Raw genomic sequence first — 23,287 nt, forward strand, 5'->3', positions numbered from 1 at the left:
GTCAGCTTTCTGTCGAACAAAAAACATGAAAAATTCGGCAGATCCCCCGCCTTGTATAGCAGCCGGTTTTATGTGAAGCAGTCGGCAAGTAATTGTCTGTGCTAACCTCTATTTTTCTTTTCTCTCCTAGTCAAGCGCTACGATGTGAATTGACCTCTTTTATTTATAAGTACAGTCTCGGTGCGCATATCGTGAACTTACCAAGATCGTCAACTACACTGTAGTTTAAAGGGTAACTTGCGCTCTGACGAAACGTCATTCACGTCCCACCACGAACGTCAGTATTGAAACTGAGCGCAGTGCGATGACGTGAACAGCATACGTAACTTTTGTTAGCGTATTCCTCCGGGGTAGAGCGATTATGCAATATAGCTCAGTGAATCATAGAAAAATAAAAATTCTGCAGATTCCACGTACCTTGGGTGTTATACGAAGCAAGCGGATGAAAGGCGACTGTGTTGTAACGTTTTTTTTAATTGAGCAATAAAATTGTAATGGTTTATATATAACAGAAGTTTGTCTGACTGTGTAAAATTATTAGAATAAAAGACTCTCCAGGCACGTTTATTGTTTAGTTTTAAAAACGTTGTCTTCTCCATCGGCCCCGGAAACCATGTACATACACGCTCGGCAGGGTCCCCGTTGACCGGTTAATGTTTTCAGTTGTCGCGCGAATGCTGCCAAAATTAAACGTACAACGGTGAACCGGCAGACCGTGCATGCACATTGTCTCCGGAACCAGCGGAGAAGACAACGCATTGACAAGAGCGGCGGTAAGAACGACGGTGGAGAGGGATACAACCACTAAAAAGCGCTATCTTCAATGCTGGCCGTACAGTCACCACTTTAAAAATAGACCGAACAGGCATCGATACGTAGGACAGTTTTTAAAAGTGAGAACTAAAGATCAAACATGGCTTAAAGAAAAAAGCCCCTCCCCCCTTTTTTCCCACTCCAAGCCACACCAGCGCTCCCCCCCCCCCTTCAACACCGCGATGGGAGATGGGTTCCCATCCTCGAGAAAAAATTCTGCCGGTACCCATGCTCAGACGTTATCAGCCACCCTTTTCAATCCAAGCATTGTCTCCATGGAGCAAAAAAAGAAGGCTCTGCCACATTTTTGATATATATGAGGTGAAGCACGCTTCGCAGGAGAAGATTGAACGGACTGTGGGCAGCGGCGAATTCGAGTGCCACCGGGGAAAATAGCAGGCGTAAAAGCACGCAAGACCACTCAGCGATTACAGTGCTTCTGCATGTAATCTATGGGGGGATATTTTTTAGGTACCTGAAAGGAGATGAACACATACAGATGAATAACTATAATGGCCCGTGATCGCCCCCGTTAAGATCATCCAAAAGATGTTCTGACAGCCAAGATTCTGCTGCGCATTTTATAGATCTTACGTGCAATAAGACTATGAATTGACGTTTTAAAACAATAGATATAAACAATTATATATGTAAAACAATGCTGCATTGCTGTTTTGTAAACACAAAAAAAAATCGTCCACATAAACGAGACATGCTTTAACTTACGTCGCTGCCGAATTTCGCGCACATAGCAATGAAACAATTGAGATGTGTATGAATTGTCACCCGCAAAGCCCTAGTTGACACCGAGGAAAAAAAATGCTTGGCAAGTCATTGTTCAGCACTTCATTACACACGTTCAATTTGTCATGCTTTGTAATTCATTAACCAAGAGAGATGGGCGGGAGTGTCGAAATGAACATAACTGAAAATAAGAGTGTCAGAAAACAAAGTTTAATGACGCAATATTATCAGCTTAAAGCAAATAAGAGTTCCATTTCCCCACATCAGACTAATGAGAAAGCACTCGAGATGGGAAGGCGACGAATCAAAAACGTAAGGCCATTTTTGGCACCTCTTGGGTCACATTGAAAGGGTTCGGAATGCTGCAAAAGTTGCAAAGTACCTTAGAAGCTTCCGACCAGAGGGCTTCATGTTCGCAATGTGGAGATACAAGGTAATCGTCGACAAACCTAAAAACCTGCAACACGTTGCTGTCTTGAAAGGACAGGCGCTACGCTCTGTCGTGCATGGCTAGAAAAAAACAATGTCACCGAGAACCGGTGCGAAAGAAAAACCGATAGAAATATATTTTTTTAACGGAAAGCGCACAATTCCATGCCGTGCTGGCCGACCTAAGCTGAGTGGACAACACCTCTGGGAAGCAAGCAATGAAGCTGCTTCTTGCGTTTCGGAATTTTACAGATTCATGCTCCTTAATACAGTCCTTGATGGAATTGATCAAGTGGTCATGAAGGATTGCGCGACATAAGTTATTTATGTCAATTAAAAGGCCGCCTGATGGCTTTTAGAAACATTTGGCTCCTAATTGTTTCTTTCTCTATATTATTATTAAAAATAGTTCCACATGTTCTACACTGCTTACCAAAAGTTGTCGCAAAATTTTGGTAGTTTAAATTGCCATTGTGAATATGATGCAACCAGATTTCGTCATGTTACTGTTTTCGAAACAATGACAGGAACAAGAGCATTGCTAATTGTTTGCTTCTAATGTGTATCTGTGCGCTTTTGTTGTTTTCGATGGGTGTTGCATCCGAGCAATAAAACTTCAGTTGTTAGCTAATACCTTGTGCCACGTCTCTTCTTTCTTTTCTCTCGTGAAACGCGCGCTGTTTTCAACTGCGGAGCTTTCTAACCCTGTCATCACGCCATGTTTTGCGTTGACGTCACGTGTATTTGACTCAAATAAGACTCTGCAGGTCCCACGTTTGGAGTGCCTGTCCGTGAATGTCAGCGTTTCCCAAGGTCTCGTAGGTTTGGCAGAGATAGCGAGACGCCAGCGTCGGGAGCTAAGAAAAAAGATTTACAGAACAGGGAAGCGGAGGCGAAACGCCAGCGTCCGGAGTCCAACGTAGCGTGCTAGGGCCAGCAAGTAGTAAAAGTGAGATTATATAACAGCAAATAGATAATAGCGAAACAATTATCAGATAATCACAAGAAAAGCACGGAAAACGACATTTATACAATATCATACGAAAAAAAACAGACAAAAACAAGGAAAAAAAAACCACACGAAAGAGCAGATAAACACGAGGAAAGTACAGGCGAATCAAAGTTCAGCAGTTCGTACAGCTTTCACATGGAGTAGCATTGAGTTTCATTCGTTTTTTTTTTTTTGCTTCGTTACGTGCATCGAATGTTGATGTATACAAAGACACGCGCCGAACAACGCCAGAGGCAGCCGCATATCACACGAATACGGCTTTTTGCCTTTCTTTATGAGGCAATGATCTCGCAGCATCCTGATCAGAGGGCCGATCCTTGACATTCGCCAACAACGGGAGACCAAGCAATCAAACCCGTACGTTGGTGAGCAATCACGAAAAAAAAAAAGTTGAAGACTCAAATTGTGTCAAGACGGAAACGGCTAGAGTGAAGAAGATGCCCCGACGAAAGGGCGCATCGACAGCCACAGAGTAGCGCCGTCACCTGCCCGGCACGCGGTCTTCTCCGGATATCTGCATGCCAGAGCACGTGCGCGACCGAACCATAGCTGAGATGATGAGCGCGGGCGCCCGTCACAACAGCTCCGCCAAAGACAAACAGTGAACCCCACCGAAGCGGGATGCCCCCCCGTTTTTCATCTCTTCAACCGGCCGCACAAACACATAACCCGCGTTTCGGATAATATCGATACAGCAGCGGGCGCCGGGAACGAATCCAGCGGCTCCCCGTTTCTGCAAACTCATTCTCGCAAATAATAAAAAAGCGCCGGAGAGAAGTAAGAGAAAGCGTTCGTACCGGTGCGAGGCGGAGAAGCCGTCGTGGTCGTGTGTAGTCCGAGCAGCACACGAAGCGAGAGAGAGGCTTCGTTGGCCGAACGACGCGCAGTCAGGAAGCAGATGGATATTTGTTTTTTTCCTGTTGTCGAGAGGCGACGCGTAGGAACAGAGCACCGCGTGTAACGAACGCAAAAGCGCGCGAAAGGTGGAAAGAAAACAGAAGAGCGAGGGGAGGTAGCGTTCACTGCGCTGTATTCATGGGCGGCACGTGCGGCGGAATGAAAATTGGCTCCGCTTCTGTCTCCCTTTCTTCACCGCTTAGTATTCGACGGCGACGCGTGAGAAGAAGAGCGGAGGGAGGGGGGGCTTATGACGATCGTCGTTATATATTATTTTTCCTTCTCTCTCTCTCTTTTTTTCGTGTCAACAGTTTCACTGATTCCTTCTCGCCGTCCGTCCAGCCACCCTTTAACTCACGGAATCGCGGAAGCGTTGCGGCGATTTAGAGTTACGGCTACGTGTCGATGGGAGGAGCGAACGTTTTCATTTTGGGGAGCGGAACTCGCCTCACGTGCTTAGTATTTTTTTTTCCTTTATTTTATGCGACTGTTTTTCTCTTTTATTGTTTCCCTACAGCGTCTAGCGTATAGGAGTGACCACTTACGCGGTCCTTTCTCGTAGATTAATGTAAAGTGCAAGTTAAAAAGGCAGCGGAAGCTAGTCGAGAACGAGCGAGGAGAGAGAAAAGTAAAACTAGAGTTTTAGAGAACGGTGTCTATTTTATTAACCTCGTGTTTGTCGCCCAACCCTCTTTCTGTTACTCTCTCGCTCCTGCTCTGGGTCAGTGTTAAAAGTTCTGCATAGCATATTTCAGGAAGATATACATATATCCCTGCCTGAAACTCTAGGTATTCTGAATACGCTTCCTACCAACTTCTTAAATGGTAACTACTACTTCGTTTTCAAATATAAAAAAACAAGCATTTTTCTGCACGCACTGCAGACATTCCATAAGACAAGTTGATCCAAAAGCAACAAGAAAGAGAAACAATAATAATTGCTGTGGTTTAACAGCCCCAAAAATTCACGATATGATTTTAAGAGATGCCGTAGCGGAGGGCTCCGGAAATTTTTACCCCCCCGGGTGTTCTTGAACTTGCACATAAATCTAAGCAAACCCGCCTCAAGCATTTTCGCTTCCATCGAAAATTCAACTGCCACGGCCGGGGATTCGATCCCGCGACCTGCGGTTCAGCAGCCGAGTGCCTAGACCTCCTAGCCGCCGAGAGCCACTAGACCACCATAGCGGGTCAAAGAATAACAAAAACTGCACAGAACGTACAGCACAAACTAGGTTTATAACCTAAACTATGAGGTTTCTTTCTTTTTTTTTATTTCTGTACATAGACGTTCGTGAAGCAAGTTACAAACTACCACACAAAAAAAAAAAATTGATTCAGAACCAGCCGATGCAAAGTATCAGCAAGGACTATGTATTTCCTTTAACTTATAAGAGAACAAAATGACGAATATCGCAAGCTTTCCTCACCTCGTGGCAGCTGTCAGTCACATTTTAGTATGTCCAGTCGCCCCATTGGCTGCAGTTGCGGACGCTCGGGTTTCAGCATGCTCTTTCAAACTTTCGACTTGCTTTCGACCTCTACTTTGTTGGACTATTTCCACAAATCAGCATAATATTACAGTGGTGACGACAAATTTACTGCGCGGTAAAAAAAAACAAAAAAAAACACGACCATGGCATGAACGGCCGACCACGGCGACGCACACCGGACCGGAAACGAAGGTGGGACTTTCAAATCGCCGCGCAGGTCTCGTGCGTAGTGGCGAAGCCGAAGCACTCGGTAGATCGGAACCAAAACAATGCGCTCCGGACGCGACCCGCGCAACAACCGGCGCGAACATCTCTCCGACAGTCGGTGCCACGTGCGGTAGACACTGGCTCCGGCGTCGAGCGAGCGACCGGAAATAAAGCGGAGCATCGATCAACGTTGATAACCTATCAATAGAGACCCGAGATGCACGCAGTGGAGAAGCGTATCGCTCCCGAATTATCCGCACAAAACGTCGAGCTGCGCACCGACACAGAGATAAGCGATTCCGCAACCGAGAGGGAAGCGCAGCGCGCCAGCGCAAACAGTGTGAAATAATTTACTCACCTTTAAGCGCGGTAGATCAAATTCACTCCAAAACCGGACCGAAGAGCGTGTGCCTGCAGCCATCTTGGCCCAAGACGAATGACAACTAATTGGCCACGTGACCACGCTGTTCGTCTTTACTCCTTGCCTCATCTGGCGCTTGTGTTACGTCTATGTTTTCACTCGAAAAAAAATCCTGCAAAGCAAAAAAAGCAATTTCCATAAAATTTAGTACTTCTTAGCACGTTTAAAATAATATTGACGGAGTGTGGGAAATGTTACGAATGCGTTGTTGTTTTTGCAAGGCACCTGGTGTCGAGGCTGCGCGTTCGTCTTTTCAAAATGGCGGCAGCGTCGGCAAGCGCCGATGAGAGCAGTTCGTTTCTGCACAAGTTATTGCTACATGGCGACAAATACTGTTCGTCCATTCACACCAGAATGCTTATAGCTGCTTACGATGATTACATTGTCGCTTGGAGCCAGAACCAGCTACGGCTGTTTGCTGTTAGCGCGAAAACGTTTTCAAGCGCGGGTGAACCGGATAACTGTATAGTGCGTTGCTTTATTTCTCTGTTCGTTTTAAGCAGAATGTGCGCTGTTTAAATTATAGCGGCATCTGTAGTAATACGTGCCTTTGATAGCATACTAACTGTGGTTGCTACCAATTTATGATCGCTGTGTACAAGTGTGCTTACCCGGCGTCCTGCAGGAGTTGGTGCTGTCTAACCCACCTGCGTACGATGTTGACAACGTTCTCGTCAGCTGCGCCAAGCACCTGCTGCTTTCTGGACCGCGCGGCATAACCGTTGTGTCGCTACCGAAAACGCCAGCCACTTTGCTGAATGAAAGGAAGGCGTTATGCAAGTGAGTGCTATCACATGCCGTGTGTACGTTCGATCACCAGTCGGTAGAGTGATGTTGCAGGAACAACGTCAAGCGTGCGTGAAAATGAAATTGGAATTCTCTGTGTGCAATGGTTCGAGCACAATTTAATATCACCGTACCATGGCTCTCAATACATAAGATGCATTTTTCCCCCCTCTCTGTTTCTGAACCCCAGATCATGGACGCTTGGTGAACACTTCTTCCTGTGTCACAAGTCTGTTTCACTTGTCGACATCGCCTGGCATCCCGACAGCGAGTCCGGCCTCCATGTCCTCGCTCTGACGAGTGATAACAATCTGAGGTACGCGCAAGTTTCAAGTGGTCGTGCTGCGCGGTCAGTTGCATCCGTCGTCTCGTGTACTGTGGCATCAGTTCATATGCTCGGTTTCATTTGGAACGCTCATTTTCGTCTCTTCATCGGTGTTCATGTATTTTCATGCAAGTCGAACGCTATTTTCGTCACGATTTGTCAATTGTACCGTATACGACGCGTGCGCTTGATTTTAATTTAGTGAGCTGTTCAGTTGGCTGCTTGCAGTATTGGCACAGTAGACGGCTGAGGCAATGCCTGTCATTTGTGGTTGCTAAGTGCAGTTTGTCTATATGTGCTACTTGATTTCTTTTACACCGCTTTCTCATAAACAGACATCAAAGTGAGAGAAACTGGTTTAAGGATGTGTTGTCGTGCCTCTCTAGAAAAGTGGAGATATTGTACCGCTCCGACATATCACACTTTCACCTCTATCATTTGACAGAAAAAAGAAAACAGTTGTTTTTGAGAAGATACAGGATTCGGAGCAGCATGTTCTGTCCCAAGTTTTGTCTGTTGACTCAGTGACAGAAGTGTAATATGCTACCGTTGTTCTACATTATGTCTTGTACGTGGCTGCAGATTTTATATCCAGCAACTTTATTAGTACAATATTTGCCTTTTTTTTTTTCTCCCAGGCTTTATGACATATTGGAACCACAGTCTGCTCAGCTGGTGCTGCCAGTTGGTGTTAATCACAACCTCAGTGGTACACTCAGTGCCTCTGTTGGAGATGCCGCTGTCAGCTTTGACTTTGGGGATTTTCCTGCTGAAGGAGAAGCTCGGCAGGTCTTTGTACTCGGGGGTAGCGGAGATATCTACCTTACCCATGTTTCGCCGCAAGATGACAATAGGTACTAGCACAACACATGACTTGAGTTACTCCCTTTGTGCTGTTACTGTTCCGAGCAACCTTTTATTGCGACAGAAAGTACAGTAACGCTCCAGGGGCATTTATGCCGTTGGTGTGAGGTTCCGTCTGAATTCCAAATGGAACATTTCTCTGCATGTCCAATGTTCCGTGTGCAAGGGAAGCTGACAATTGTGGCCTGAGTGGAGAGAATGTGCACCGGGTATCTTTAACATGCAGAAGGCTTATAGGGTGGAGCCAGAGTGGGTGGGGGCTGCATTGCTTTAGCTGGAACTGCATACTTTGATTGGCCAGTATGGGTCATATGCCTTATCTTGTAAAGTATTGTGGCTCATCGCTTCGTACTTGTTGTGTTCTCTCTTTTGTTTGTGTTTATGCAATCAACAGCGCATAAGTCACTTTACGCTCACTGTAGTGGCTACTGTTGATTGCTAGATCGAATTATAAATAAGTCAGATGCTAGCCTTGCTTTGTATAGCATTCCAATTTGTTGCTATCGCATTCATTGGTTCGCCTTTCGGCAAAACAGTGACTTTTATTTATCTGTCATAAGTTCGGTAAGTCTAAATTACTGGCTTTTTAAACAACTTAAGTGTTTTGTTGTGCAGCTAATCTTAACTAATTTGGCAGGTTTACTACGACAGCCATTTTTCAGCTACTTATGGTTAGGTTTAATATTGCATTTTGACCTTTACTTTTTGTGGTCCTGTAGCGTTGAACTGATATTTTATAAGGAATGGCAGCGGGCAGTGATGAAGCTTCTGCAAGTTCAATAATTTGGGCACATCCTTTCGCTCTTTCTCACTTTAACCAGGTCACACCTGCGGCCCGTGTTTGGTCCTCTGAGCATGCAGCCTCAAGCAGAGGACAACTACGGTGTTGATGGCTTTTCGATTATTTGTTTGCCAGGTGCCGTTCCAGTGTTGGCAGTTGCCACTACTGGGGGCACACTTTACCATTGCCTTGCTCTTGGGACACAGAATGTGAGTGATGTTTGTATTTATCACATTGCTCATTTGGTTAATATAGAAGTGTCTAAAATCAGAGCAGTACAATATTTAAAAAATAGAAATCGGAACGCTGGAAGGTAATTTAGAAATAGAAAGCTAAAGCATTTCAGTTTTGAGCGAGGTTTACCTCCTGCAGGTGGTCATGAAAAGCTAAAGGAATGTGTTTAGTGCCCACAGATTGCTACAGGACATCAAAACTTCCAGGATAACAGCAAGTATGTGCAACCGCAAATTATAACCTGTTCATGGCATGAATCTGGCCGCTAGAGGTTATGTCAGCTTTGGCGTAAGTGTTCGAGTTGGAGTTATGCCTGTATGACATGAAGACATTGTAAATGAAAGTATGTGCATTGATTTAATACATCATTTTTAATTTTATGAGCACCATGCATCTGCTGCTCATACAGTTCCCCATAGCCAGGTGGCATTTGTTGCCCTTTGTCGTTGACAAAGAAATTTAAGGCGACAGTGCAGAAAGCTAAATAATTGAGATGGATAGAATTAAGCTTTTGCTCAAATCGCTTAAATTATCATGCTCTATCATGGGCAAGCACTTAGTGGCCACTACAGCATCAAGAATGAAAGTCATGAATCATGCAGCATGTCATTGGCATCATTGCTAGTTACATAGTGATGTCACAGTTTTCTCTGTAATAATGCATAAAAATTGTTTTGTAGTCAGTGAAGCAACTATTGGCTCGTAACTGAGCATTCTCGGTGCAGCAGTTAGTTTGGCAATTGCATTTAGTGGATCGAAAGGTATTGGAATGGCATTTTGTTGTTGAGGTTTTCTAGATCGGTTAAAAGTAGGCTTGTGGAAATATTCGAATGCTTAATGTATTCAAACAAATATTACAGTATTTGTATTCTCATAGATTTGAATCAATTTCTGAAAATTTTCAATTATTCGAAATGAACGAATAGGTGTATATTTAGTCTGCAGAGTGTGTCGGAGAACAAACCAGGGTTAAGGATATCATAGTTGAACTCAAGAAGAAATGGACATGGGCCGGGCACGTAGCGCCTAAGTAGGATAACCACCGTTCATTAAGGGAACTGACTGGATTACCAGGGAAGGCAAACGCACGAAGGGGAGACGGAAAGTTTGATGGGCCTATTAGATTAAAAAGTTCGGAGGTGTACCGTAACAGCAGAAAGCTAGACCGGGTTGATTGGTGGATCATGGGAGAGGCCTTTGCCCTGCAGTGGGCGTAGTCAGGCTTATGATGATGACTCCGCATGTAACCACTTCTAAAGGTGGTTTCACTGCAGTATAGTGGTGCTAAACCATAAACACACCTACCTAAGTGTATATTAAAATGCATGTAGCTTTTTGCAAAGGTGGTTTCACTGCATTAGATTGGTGTTAGGCCGTGAAAACATATATCTAGAGGAAATTTGCATTGCTGTGAAGTCCCACTTCAAGGTTAAATGAACAACACATTACCAAACGACAACACAGAGACAAGAAGGACAAGAAAGACACGAGCGCTCGTGTCTTTCGTGTTTTTCTTGTCTCTGTGTCGTCGTTTTGTTCTCGCGCTATAACTATCGTCATGCCATACCAACTAACCCAAGCTGCCACACTTCTAACACATTACCGTCACTTTGATTCCTTTTTTTTTTAATTTAAAGTTTGTTATAGAGAGAATTTCATGCTCTGAGTATAGTAACTTTTGAAACCTAACACATTTTGCAGGTTGTCACTTGTATTCTTTCGAAATTCAGATTCTGCTGCTCAGCATTGTTTCCACTTTTTTTTAACCAAAAAATGTCAGGCTTGCGCGGAACGTGCAGCACAGTCAGAGTGAAAGCTGCAAGAGCGGCCTTCAAGAGACTTTTATAAACTCTCTTTGGGTAACTGCTACAAGCACACTTGCAGGGTACCCACTACATCATAAACCATCATAATTTTTGTGTAGTAGGGAGGCGTTCACTGTGCCATCATTCGTCATTGTTCGGAGAAGTGGGGTGTCCGCTACATACGTGCTAGGAATTTTGTGCAATTTTTTGATGCTGTGGCTGAAGACTATGAAGCATTGTGCCTGAAGTTTTAGTAATAGGGGGGTTGGAACATTCGACGACCCACTCGTTACACAGTTTGCGTTGTGTTACGTCTAGTTGTTTGTGTGATGTTCTAGAACACTTTATTACTCATATTAACGAGATTTCTTTACGGACATCAAACTTGCCTGAGGCCAATTTGCAATGGAGTTTAAAGCACTGACGTGGTTGAGTAGTAGAATGCCGGGCTGGCATGCAGGGGACCCGGGTTTGGCCCCTATTGTGTCATTGGTGTTTTCTTATTTCACCCTAGAGTGGTTACGGACACCAGTGGCGATCACGGTCAACTATGCTCATGTGACCCTTGTTGTGATCTCGTAACAGATTTCGCTGTAAAAGAATGACATGCGCACATGCTTTGTTTCAATAAAGAAAACGATGTGCAGGTTAGGTGGGTCATGAAAAATATGCTCATTATTCTTTATAACCTATGATATATACTATTTGAATTCGGTTCGTCAAACTGTATTACTATTTGCTCCGATCCCCAAATCCACTATTCGCACAATCCTGGTTATAGGAAATGAGCGGGGCTATTATATTGTAGTGATGCCTTTGTGGTAAGGCCAGGTACGAAGAGAGCTTGGCCAGTGATCAGAGCAATAGTTGTCCTGTGTTATCAATAGGATTAACTGGCCGATAGCGATGAGAATAGCATATAACTGAACATAAAGCATTGCCACAAAATACGGGCTGAGGTTGTGCTCTCAGTTATTGTAGAACTGACACACGCCATGCACAGGCTTGTGTCAAAGGCATAAAATGCTGTTATACCCTAAGTATAGATTTCTCTGCTTTCATTGGCATCAGCTTGGCAATCAGTGCTTTGTTTGAATATCAGTGGGTGTGCAAAAAGCACCAATAATCTTATTTATTGTCTTCACTATTAAATCAAGTCCAGTGTTTATGTTACTCTGTTAAAACTGTGCTCATTCTCTTCCTATGCTTAGCCAAGTATTAGCTTGGTGAATAGTGCTCCTCAAAACTGAATTACTTGTTGCATGTGTTTGCTTTTTTTTTCAGTTTTCTAATGGCACCAGGGAAGAGTGTGAGGATGTTTCATTGTACGTGTTTGAAAAAATCAGGCTCGATTTAGCCTTCTCATTGTCCACTTCTGAGGAAGAAATGTTTTCTTGCCCGATTCGTCTTCACAAAGGTAAGTCTACATAGTGAAGAAGTGTATTGCATATTGTTTATATAAGTGACAACAGGGATCCTTTCTGATTCTTTCTGTTTGTCACTAAAGGATATGATAATTTGGAAAGACGCTATAAATTGGGTGATAAACCAAATGATGCTTATGTGCAACACAACAAAGAACACCAAAGAGTGCAGGCAGTTGCTTGCAAATTAACTGAAAGTCGTCAATTCTTGTTCGACCAATTAAAGCATCTATTATCAATAACACCACAGAGGCAACAAGTGAACATTGAGCACATCACCGTGCAAGCTGAAAAGGCCTGGAAAGGAGAAAGAATTGTTTTTTGAAATTTGTCGCACCCCCATGGCTTCTAGCAGTACCATGTGTGGCGTCGTTGATTGTGCAGGTATTTCAAACATGACACTCAAGTTTACTTCAAATGCTTGAAAAATATCAAAAATAGTTTAGGGGCCTTTTAAACATTCTGAATCTTGCAGCAGTGATGATGTTATGTTGAATTCATCTTGAAATAACGATGATGTCATGACTATATCACATCATTTCCTCCTATTTGTTTGTTTGTAGTGGAAATGTAGAACGAAGACCCTCTGACTAATGTTCAGTGTGGTTCACAATGAACACATTTAATTAATAAATTGAAATACATGCATTACACAAAACTGTCCATGTTAATGGCACCATTCATGATGCTTGTTGTCTCATGCTTGCTTTGGCTAGTTTTATATTAACGACATCTTGGTCCCCCGCCCTTTTTTTTTTTACATATAGACCCCACCAACCATCAACGATATATCTGTGTCCACAATGCTGGTGTGCATGCTGTGGTTGTGCCCTTTATTGACCATCTGCAAGCATTTGCCGAAGACGGTGAGAACTTTATTTTTTTGTACAATTATGGCAGAGTAAGCATAGTATGCAAGCTTAGTATGTAAGGTTTTGCGAAGCATGTGGGCTTGATTCCCGGCCATAGTAGCTGCATTTCGATCGAAGGAAACTGCAATGCGTGGCCCAAATTACTCCATAGCCTCTCACCAGGGTGTGCTTCGTAATCATAAGCGGATTCGGCATGAAAAACTTTAGCAATTTAACTATTTTGTACATAGGCTAGTCCAGGTTTAGCCTTCCAAGCAGGCGAAGGTTTGTTGCCACGCCCCCCCTCTTTATTGGGCCAATGTATGGTGCTGACTTTGCACTAGGATGTGCTCTGGGAATAGTATGTACAGTTGAACACTTTTATGAGAGACATGTGCGGGGAGGAGCAGCCGTCTTTTGTATGGGGTGTTTCTTATAAGCAGGGTACCTGGGTTGCAGTTTCCTATCAACCCCTATTTTGATGTTGGCGCACTGTTGTCTCTTACACCCAGTTGTCTCCCACATCAGCATCTCTTATACAATGGTTTCGACTGCATATCTTAAGCTTCCATTTTTGGAATAAAATTGTGAGCCTGTCCCGTCATCTCTGTGTTTCTCCTTTGTTGGTACATTTCTGAGAATAGCTTACTTGCCCATTTTTCATTTTGCTTTGGCATAGGTGCCATATATTGGTTGTCTGCAGCAAATATATGTTTGCCTGAACAGGCAACCAGCAAACCATGCCATCCCTGAGGGTTTATTCTTTGCAGACACGGGCATGCAGATGATGTCCCAGCTGCATACTGAAATGTCCATTGTAGAGAGCCTCTTATGCACTCGTGCCTTGGCCAGCAGCAAGCCTGCACCTCCTGTTGGTGTAGTTGTGCTACCAGAACACCCAGGACCACTGCTGATTGTTCTCACTGCTTCCTGGAAGATAGTCACCATGATGCTTATGTGAGTAGCCATTGCCCCTAGCTTAGCTCAAGGCAGATTTTTGTTAGCAAACAATGCATATCGCATATTTTTATAGCCTGTTGGGCTTGCAGGTTCCGAGTTCGTTTTTCTTGTGTGGTGTCTGCGGCGTCTCATATGGCTAGCATTTAGGGCTTGTTTTGGAAAAGTAATAGCTTCACAAGGCATTTACTATTGCTGTCAAATAACTGTTGGTTTCAGCAAAAGAAGGTCAGTTTAAAAATTATAATGGAGGTGATCCAGTTTTTTGTGCAACAGATGGTAGCACAGTTGATATCGCGTTTGCGGCCTCACCGTAAATTTAAACATTTATTGCTTTATGATTCGAGCTTTGGCCTTTACTGCCAGTGCGTGGTCTTACATAAGCTCAGCGAGTTTTCATCATAGTTGATTACTCGGCTGCGAATGAAAATTTTGTATCATGCATGCTGTTCTTGGTTGAGTGCTTGAGCGTGGTCTTATTGCTATACAGGACACCCAATCTTTAACACTTCGATGCATTTTGAGAACCTGAAAATATGTCGACGAAGTCTAAAACACGCGTTGGCACCACCAGAAACCGCCGTTGTTCAGCAAGCATGGGCGCCGTCATTGCTCGATAGCGATGGCAATGAGACTGCCCTGCTCATGGAGGATGACCCTGCTTTTATCACTGGCTTGTTTTTGAGCCGCAGACGATCTGAAGCTGAAGCTCAGTGGCTCAGTTCATAGTTTTCTTCACGCAGCTGCAGCATGAAAAGGCATCGCGGAGCGATGCCTTTTCTGATTTTAATGCTAATCATTTTATTCACTCCTGGCCAGTGTAGTACCCAATCAGAGCAGCTGTTCGCCTGCATTATCAACCGAATCAGCCAGCCGCAAGATTTGGATGATAAAAATGGCACAGAATAAGGCATAAGTCACCGCTCCACGATAGCATGCCTCCATCTCGGTGTTGTCGGATACACTTTGACGGCGGACTGACTACTGCTGGTGTTAACGTGTTAGTGCAACTGTTCGGTATGTTTACGAATGCGGTTGTGGGCGTTATTTCAGCGGTTTTCACCATGGCCTCGCTATTCATGACTGTGAATCGCGTCGTGACGCTGCTGGGAAAGATTGGGAAGCAACTGACACTGTTTTTTTTTTTAACGTTAAGAACTTTTAGTTATGAGAAAGTCATGCTAAAGTTTCTGCAGCATGGCAAAATAAAAGTTGTTTGACATTTCTTTAAGTAAAACTTGTTCTTGGCCTAGTGTGTTCGACATGCCTGAAACAAAAAAGTTGCGCGAAAATAAAGCAGTGTGAGTATGCGCTTGTCTGCATGCTCTCGTTTGAGAATACGTCTTATTTTCATGCAAGCTTTTGATTTCAAGCAATTCTTAGTGTTCAGGCAGCTGTGTGCCTGGATGCGCAGTTTTGTTGCATTTTAAACAATGTACAAGCTTATGTAACGTTTCTTTACTGTGTAAAACTGCAGGCAGGGTTACCAGACTTACTTGCCAGCACTGCTTTCCCAAAGCCAGCAGGACACACCTCTGCTGAGCCAAGGCACTGGCAGCAGCAACAATCTGGTGGCTCATGTAAAACAGCTGCTGGAAGGTCGTAGCCTCCCGACTCTTTCGCAGGCAGCAGAAGATTGCACACCTCAACAGAGCCTCGAACTTCTACTGACTGCCACGCAGCGCATCCGTGAGCAATGGTTCCAGAAGCTTGAGGCTTGCCAGTTACTCATTGCACGAAGGTGAGAACACTGCTACAAGGGGTGCTGTGGGTCAGACAAGATATGCTAATGGTGCCACAGCAGGATTCCTTAGCAAGTGCCGATTCCTGGCTTTGTTGGTCATTCGGACTGTGCAGAAATAAGCAAAAAAAATGTGAACTTGTGATTAAGACTTTCTATGGGTCTATGTTTGCCTAATTACCAGTTTAGTGCTTTTTGGTAAATTCTCATTCAGCTTAGGTGTCTTGGTGCATTGAGATAGAAATGTCTGGTTCAGCATTTGATTGCTTGACTGCTTGTAGGAATGGCATAGAGGCTGTAGCTGTTTTGTTGGTGAGCATCAGGTCGAGAGATTAATCCTGGCCTTGCAGTCTTATTACACCAGAGATAGTATGCAAAAAACATTTCTGTGCCATGCTCTGGATGGACACCATGGCAGCTCTTGAGTGTATCAACAACCATGAGGGCGAGCTTGGTGAGCAGCATGGCCTGTTGTCGCCTCACGGATATAGTCATGTGCTGTAGCACTGTGCACAAACATTAAAAAAATTGGTAAACCTTATTGAAATGTTCCTTTTGCGACAGAGTCCAGGCTGCTCATGACCAAAGGGATCTGCAGCTGGAAAAGCTGAGTGGTCTGCTTGAAGAACTTGCATTGCTTCAGCAACGTGACAGAGAACTAAAAGCCAGATATGAAGCCCTCTATTCCACACAGCAGAAACTTGTCAAAAGGTAGGCATGTTTGTATGTTTCTATTGTTGAAGTTTTTATGGAGCAAAGAAAAAGAAAATGGTTTTTATTTTTCCTAGCTCCTTTTTTTTCCCCTATTCATAAATCAATAATTTATTAAAAACAACATATGCTGTGCAATACTGTTTCTAGAACCATTATCACCAATGTAGGCTGAGAGGTGCATCACACAAGACTAAGCAGGGCCGTAACTAGAGGGGAGTTGAGGAGTTTGACATCCCAAAAAATTTTTGGATGATACTAAAGTATACATGGCTTCACATCGACCACCAGTTTCTGTAGTTGCTTGTTCAACACGAAAACACCCCCGAAAAATATTCCTGGGTATGGCCCTGACGTTAAGTATAGAATATTGGCCTAGTTCCCGCAGCATCGATGAAATCAGCAGGGTGCTCGACGATGTGGCCAGAGCGTTGTTGTTTAGCAGACAATGTGAGTCAACGCCACGCTCCTAAAGTGCCTCCGCACGCATGAGCTACTGCCAGCACACGACTGCAGCACTGGCCGGATCGTGACGCCATGCGCTCGGAGATTTCCCCATAGTGTGATACAGACAGTACATAGTGTTCTGTAAATAGCTCTTATAAACGATTTCACGCTTTATTTTTGACTCAAGATTATTTTCTCTGCAAGATCATTCCTCATTTTAAATGTCATTTTAAATGTCATTTTAAATGTACTATTCACAGAAATGTCGAGGAGGGCATGATTTCATGGGGTGTTTTTGTAAAGCGCCAACAGCCAAGTATATAAGGAGCAAACTGGCGTTATACTGCCAAGCATGCAAGAGGGGCATACCTAATAGAGGACGATTTCATAACTTCGTGGTACCTATGCTGAGGAATGGCTTGAATGCGCACGGGTGCTGCTGCAGCTCCAAAAACATGTTTTACTGCTTCTCCAAGTGAGCACCTTTACAAAAACACAGTTACATAGGTACATAAACTGCATTGCTGTGTGCAAGACCACTTGTGAAAGGTTCTCAACTCCACTGTCACTGGTGTTTTGCTTGTAGGACAGATGTGTACACGACAGTAGTGCATTAAAGTTTCTCCCACCTTCACGATCCTCTAGTTGTAATGGGCGGGTTACATGGTCAAACTCCTTTCACTGGTTGCTTCCCAATCGATTGAGCTTCTGGAGCTGTCAGAGCTGCTGAGTGTTTTAGTGCTTTTCCTCTACCATGGATGCAATAAACTGTCATATAAGAGGCACTGAAAGCATTGCGTGAATGAATCTTCTGATCAATAATTTATGATGCTAATTTCTCACCTGATGGGCTTGATCATGGCGCAGGGTTGAAGACGTGTTGCATCAGCTACAGCGCCAGGTACCCGTGCTTTCTGCGGCTGAACAAGCAATGACAGGGGAGCTGAAGAGCACTGAAGAGGACCTCAAAGTGCTTAAAGAATCACTGGAGCAAGCTCAGGCCAAGCTAAGATACCAACAGCAGAGCCATAAAGATCAGGAGGCCAGCAGAAGTGCCAGCCAACTGCAGGAGAACCTCACGCCCAACCAAGTAGAGCAAATTGCCAAGGCCCTCAAAGAGGAGTAAGTGCTCGGTTTTGCTCGCAGCATTTTGAACTGACCGATGACACCGCTTCAGGCATTTACAGTCAATTTTTTAAAAATTCAGTCTTGACAGGGTCATTTAAAAGCATAAATGTGTTTAATTGACAAAAATGTAGAAAAGTAATTCACCATCAATATACAACTCCAGTGCTGCTTACTGTAATATTTGTTTGTAATTATCGAATTCTAACACACGTCAATATATGCACACCACTTATTTGTGAACTATAAGCAGAACATGAACATGAAAATTACATTAAAGCTTCTAAATCCACAACCTTAAAAAGAAAGGTATGTATTCCGAAGAATGTGCGCCCACTCGCACCAACGCTACAAGAAACCACTAAGCAGCAACAACCATCTTCTTATGCCCATGTTTGTCACTACAGAATGTTTATATTATTTGAACAATTAACCTGATTTTTTAATGTTTTGGCTTTACATGACAGTAACAGAAAGAACCCTTGGTTCCTTGATTTTGTGTCACATAGTGCAGCACATATGGATCTGCTCTCTATGGATTTTAGGACTCCCATTGATAGGAAGATAACATTACCTGACAGCATTTTATAGTTTTTGAATTTGTGTTTTATAAACTGAGCATTCTCTACTGTGACAGTTTCAGATATGAGCATATTATGTATTTCTATTTTGCAGGGGTGATATGATATCCGAGCTTGTGCAACGAGTCACGGCATTGATGGACTAGTGGCCTTAATATGTTGTGCATATATGTTGTATATTAATAAAACATGCTCTTCAATGTGTTTGATATGAAAATTGGCACTTTTTCTGATAGATTATGAATTCACTTTACCGATTCATCTAAGCTATGTGTAAAACAAGCCCTGCTTAGCCTGCAATTCATACCATGGCCATTTCATTGCGCCATGGTGATTTATGCTTTTCCAGTAGCAAAGGTGTATGTGCAACTTTGTTGCATATTTACAGCTGCTTCTGTAGCACATGTGCATGTGCCATACTCACTGAATTAACATTTTCATTTTAAGGCTAGCTAATGTGCAAACATTTGTTTCTACCATTTTGAGTTCTTGCTTCAGAGTTGTATACGTGCTTGGCTTTCTTCGTATTGAATTTACGTTATAAGTACACTACTGCTCACATACATAAAAAATAAATGGAAAAGACAAATAGGACACTTTCACAAGTATGACAAGTTGATCATTGTCTTATCAAAGAACTTTGAAGCTGTGATCCAATTTCGAGTAGAGTGTGTTGTTCATCACAGCCAAACTGATTGGTTATATTCGTCATCTGTGGTATTTGCAATGTGCGTAAGCGATTCTGGTATGTTGCAATTTTATAGAGCCAAGAAAAAAAACTAAAGAAATGTAAAAAAGTCCCCAGGTCCTTTAGTACCCCCTTCTAAGAACGTCATGAGGCACCTTTGTCGCATTGATGAGGGAAGAATGCAACCACTGCTCATTACCACAGTGCACCCAGCTGAATTAGCCTTCAAATTTAAAGGGATACTCAATAAGATTTTTAGCCAGTTTGAAAGATTGGGTCTTGAAATCGATACACACAACCTTTCTTTCAGGCAGAAACAACAGGAAAGCACTGGAATACTAAATGTGTTTTTCACAAACTGCTGTGTCTAGCAGCTGCGCCGCGAACTAGAGGTGACATCACATACGCCCAAAACTGGCAAACCAACAATGCCGGCCCGCGTCCCTCAACCTGCTAAGTTCCCCAACCCCCTACAGTGTCCAGCAGCGAACAGTGCTCCCAGCTGGGGTAAAGCATCAGCGTGCTTGTGCAAGGAGGAGAGTGGGATGAAAAAGAGAAGGGCAATACCACATGCACACTGCGTGCACCTTGGCGACCATCACGGCTCGCACGCTTACTATCCATAAAAAATATGGGAAATCAACTCTGTCAGAACATTTGCATCTTCCGAGTATAACTTCGACGTTTTCGTCAGTTCTACCTACTTGTGTTCTGTATCGGCCCTCTACCAGATCTAGACTTCACAAACAAACTGGAGTGGTGGGTGGTAGTTCCAGCAAATTAAGAAATGGCTATGTGGCCAGGAAACTGAAGAAACTGCTGATAGCGTGGTCATGTTTTGTGGCCCAAGGGCAAAGTGTCACCAAAGAGTGCCGACAAATTCGTTGAAATTTTATAAAAGAAACTGTGCTTTCTTCGAGAAAGCCATTGCTACTAGTGGGAGTAAAGCCACAATCAAAAATGACTTGTACAACACACGTCGTTTGCTATGTCGCTGAACATGGCGTATCACTTCATTTAGAGATACCAACAGTAGACATAGCAACACACATTGTTCTCTGTAATGCTGACCATGGCATATCGCCTAATTTAAAGATACCAACAGCAGACATAGCACCACACATTGTTTGCTATGTCGCTGACCATGGCATATCACTTCATTTAGAGATAGCAACACACATTGTTCTCTGTAATGCTGACCATGGCTTATCACCTAATTTAAAGATACCAACAGCAGACATAGCAACACACATTGTTTTTGAAAAAAATACTGGCAGAGCCAGTATTTTTTTTTTAAGAGTACACCATCGATTGGGTGCTTGGCAGATGATTGTTGTCAAGTGTTCTTTTATGCTGTGCCAATGACAACTTAGGGATTCAGTATTACTTCACTTTGTATGTTATTAATTGGTTGCACTTGCAATGACAGCATTTGTGGTACATATAGGTTAGCCCTTCATGGGTTCGTCGATATTTTTTACATGATAGCAGAAAATATGCACGTGGAATATTGAAATAACGAGCTTAGAGATAGTATGATGCAATTTCCACCAAATTACAGCAATTTTCAAAAAGAGTTGACTGTTAGGCGAGTTTGTGTGTGCCTATTTTGTTCCTTTTCATGTGTTCTGTTTAGTAATGCAACTCACAATGATTACTACGGTTAGTTTACGAGAAAAAAGTGGGACATATGTGTCCAATTTACTCCTTATGTGTCTGAAAAAGTGGGACAACACCTCTTCCATCCCCCCCCCCCATGAGTGCACCAAGCTGTAATCTTTTCACCAAATTTCTGGCACAAAACAACACTAAACAAGTGGTATGGAGAGTCATTACAGAAAATGTGCAAAAAACAAAATTTTGGCACAACTTATTTTCAGCCGGGTGGATAAAAACAATCACGAATGTTATGCCTGAATTTCTGCCCATTTATCAAATTCCGGCTGTGAGCTAAGGCAAGGCACATGAATGTGCGATCGCCGAATGCCGAGAGTCTTGTAAATACATTGATGAACTCCGCGCAATTATGCGGTATAGTACGTTGTTTCATTGGATTTAGTTATATAGTCATGTTCTTGTGTGTTTCCAGTGTGTCTTGAGCATCGATCTCATCATTCCTTCCTCTTGCCCCTCAACTTCAAGAAAAACTTCTTAGGCACGGCTTTTGGCCCCATTGCTACTGGTAGTGCAGTAAAAAAGGGACAAAATGACATTTTTGGACATTCTCAGTCACGAAATGTCCTCACGTGACGTTGAAAAAAAGTCACAGTTACGCCAAGTGGTCGAAGCAATGAATGCGATAGCAACATATTTGAATACAAGGCTAGCATTCTTAGGAGCAATATTAATTGTAGTAAACATGCGCTTGCTAACTAACCAAGTTTCCTGCTGCACGGCCACTGTGCATGACCACAAGGTTCGTGCGTAGTGATGGTGTTGTCGAGAAGCACCTCCTGTGGACAGCACATGCTGGTAGTAAGGGCTATACGCCGCGTGTCGCCGCTGGTGGCAGTTTGTGTGTAGAGCGCATCTGTATGTGGACGGCTGCTCCGGTACACTTTTAGCATCGTTTTTTTTTTTTTTTCATGTTGATAGCGCAGGCTGTAGAAGCTTCCACTTGCTGTGGGGGCAAGAGCCGCGCACTGATCGTTACCGCGATTGTACGGCAATCATAAGCCCCCCTCCCCTTGTTCGTTCACGAGATAAGCGCGGGCGGACATACATATATTTGGGGAGGGAGGCGCTAGCCCCTCTTTATCTGAAGCGAACATCGCTTTTCTAGCCAAGGTCGCCTGCGCGCGCTTATCTCGCGAACAGGAAGGGGGGGGGGGGGGGGTATGGTTATGGTTGCGGCACTATTGCGGCAACGATCAGCGCGCGGCTCTTGCCCCCGCAGCATGTTGGAGCTTCTACAGCCTGTGCAAATATATATATATATTGTTGCGAGTGACTGTGTTTATTTACAGATGAGGTGAAAAGGCGTTGTGAAATAGCAGCGTACTTCTGAGACAGGCCAAGAACGCTTCCACCCAACCACACAGTCCAGGCGCCGCTCCACTACTCTTCTTCTTCTTCCGCGCCCCGTAGGCTCGCGCATCTTCGTTTCATTTCCCCCGGCGGCAGACGAAGCTCGCCGAGCGAGTTAAATAGGCCTATGATGGTACTGTTTGAGGCGGGCTACGTGAACAACTTGCGTAGTGCGCGAACGCCGGTTATTGGCTGTGACTCGGGCGACAACGTAATTCACGTCACTGAGACGAGTGACTATCACGAATGGGCCGGAATAGTTTGCTAGAAACTTCCGGTACAATCCTTTTCTACGAACAGGAGTCCACAGCCACACGTAGTCACCAGGAGAAAACTCTACGGGGATATGCTTGGCATCGTAGTGACTCTTGCTGTGTTCTTGCGAAGACAATGTTCGAAGGCGCGCTAGTTGACGTGCTTCTTCAGCGCGACACAACGTCTGAGCGATGGACAGATCTTCCTGATGCGAGAAAGGTAATAGAGTGTCCAGAAAACTCTGTGGATTTCGTGCGTAAAGCAGAAAGAAGGGTGAATGTCCAGTAACTTCATGCTTGGCGGTGTTGTACGCGTAAGTAACAAACGGTAAGACGGCGTCCCACCAGTTCCTGTGGTCAGCATGAACGTACATCGATAACATATTCGTGAGAGTTCGATTTGTTCTCTCAGTGAGACCGTTCGTTTGCGGATGGTAAGGGGTGGAGTGGCGATAAGAGGAGCCACAGAGGTGCAAAATTTCTTCAACCACATCGGCCATAAATTGTCGTCCACGGTCACTGATGACAACCCGTGGAGCACCGTGACGCATTATGACCCGTTGTAACAGAAAAGAAGAAACAGCGGCTGCTGTGGCCGATGTCAGTGCGTCCGTTTCCGTATAACGCGTTAAATAATCCACGCACACTATAACATATCGGTGGCCCGATG

At 43.9% G+C, this 23,287-nt stretch overlaps 2 protein-coding genes across 2 annotated transcripts in view; one reads left to right on the top strand and one right to left on the bottom strand.

The window, feature by feature from the left end:
• Positions 1 to 6,022, bottom strand: part of ct (homeobox protein, cut) — a 699,473-nt gene extending 693,451 nt beyond the window's left edge. The window contains exon 1 of the mRNA XM_075888929.1: positions 5,954 to 6,022. Coding sequence (XP_075745044.1) covers positions 5,954 to 6,016 — 63 coding nt within the window. The 5' untranslated portion in view covers positions 6,017 to 6,022. The remainder of the gene's footprint in view (positions 1 to 5,953) is intronic.
• A 252-nt stretch (positions 6,023 to 6,274) lies between these two features.
• Positions 6,275 to 18,865, top strand: LOC119181806 (nucleoporin 88). The gene is made up of 12 exons (XM_037433053.1): positions 6,275 to 6,484; positions 6,642 to 6,796; positions 6,993 to 7,118; positions 7,766 to 7,981; positions 8,813 to 8,981; positions 12,096 to 12,228; positions 13,003 to 13,101; positions 13,857 to 14,043; positions 15,521 to 15,784; positions 16,349 to 16,495; positions 17,810 to 18,064; positions 18,743 to 18,865. The coding sequence occupies exons 1-12, from the start codon at positions 6,275 to 6,277 to the stop codon at positions 18,792 to 18,794; spliced, it is 2,013 nt and encodes a 670-aa protein (XP_037288950.1). The 3' UTR covers positions 18,795 to 18,865.
• Positions 18,866 to 23,287: the final 4,422 nt, after the last annotated feature.

This window comes from Rhipicephalus microplus, chromosome 3 (assembly GCF_043290135.1).
Source record: "Rhipicephalus microplus isolate Deutch F79 chromosome 3, USDA_Rmic, whole genome shotgun sequence".
Lineage (NCBI taxonomy): Eukaryota > Metazoa > Arthropoda > Arachnida > Ixodida > Ixodidae > Rhipicephalus > Rhipicephalus microplus.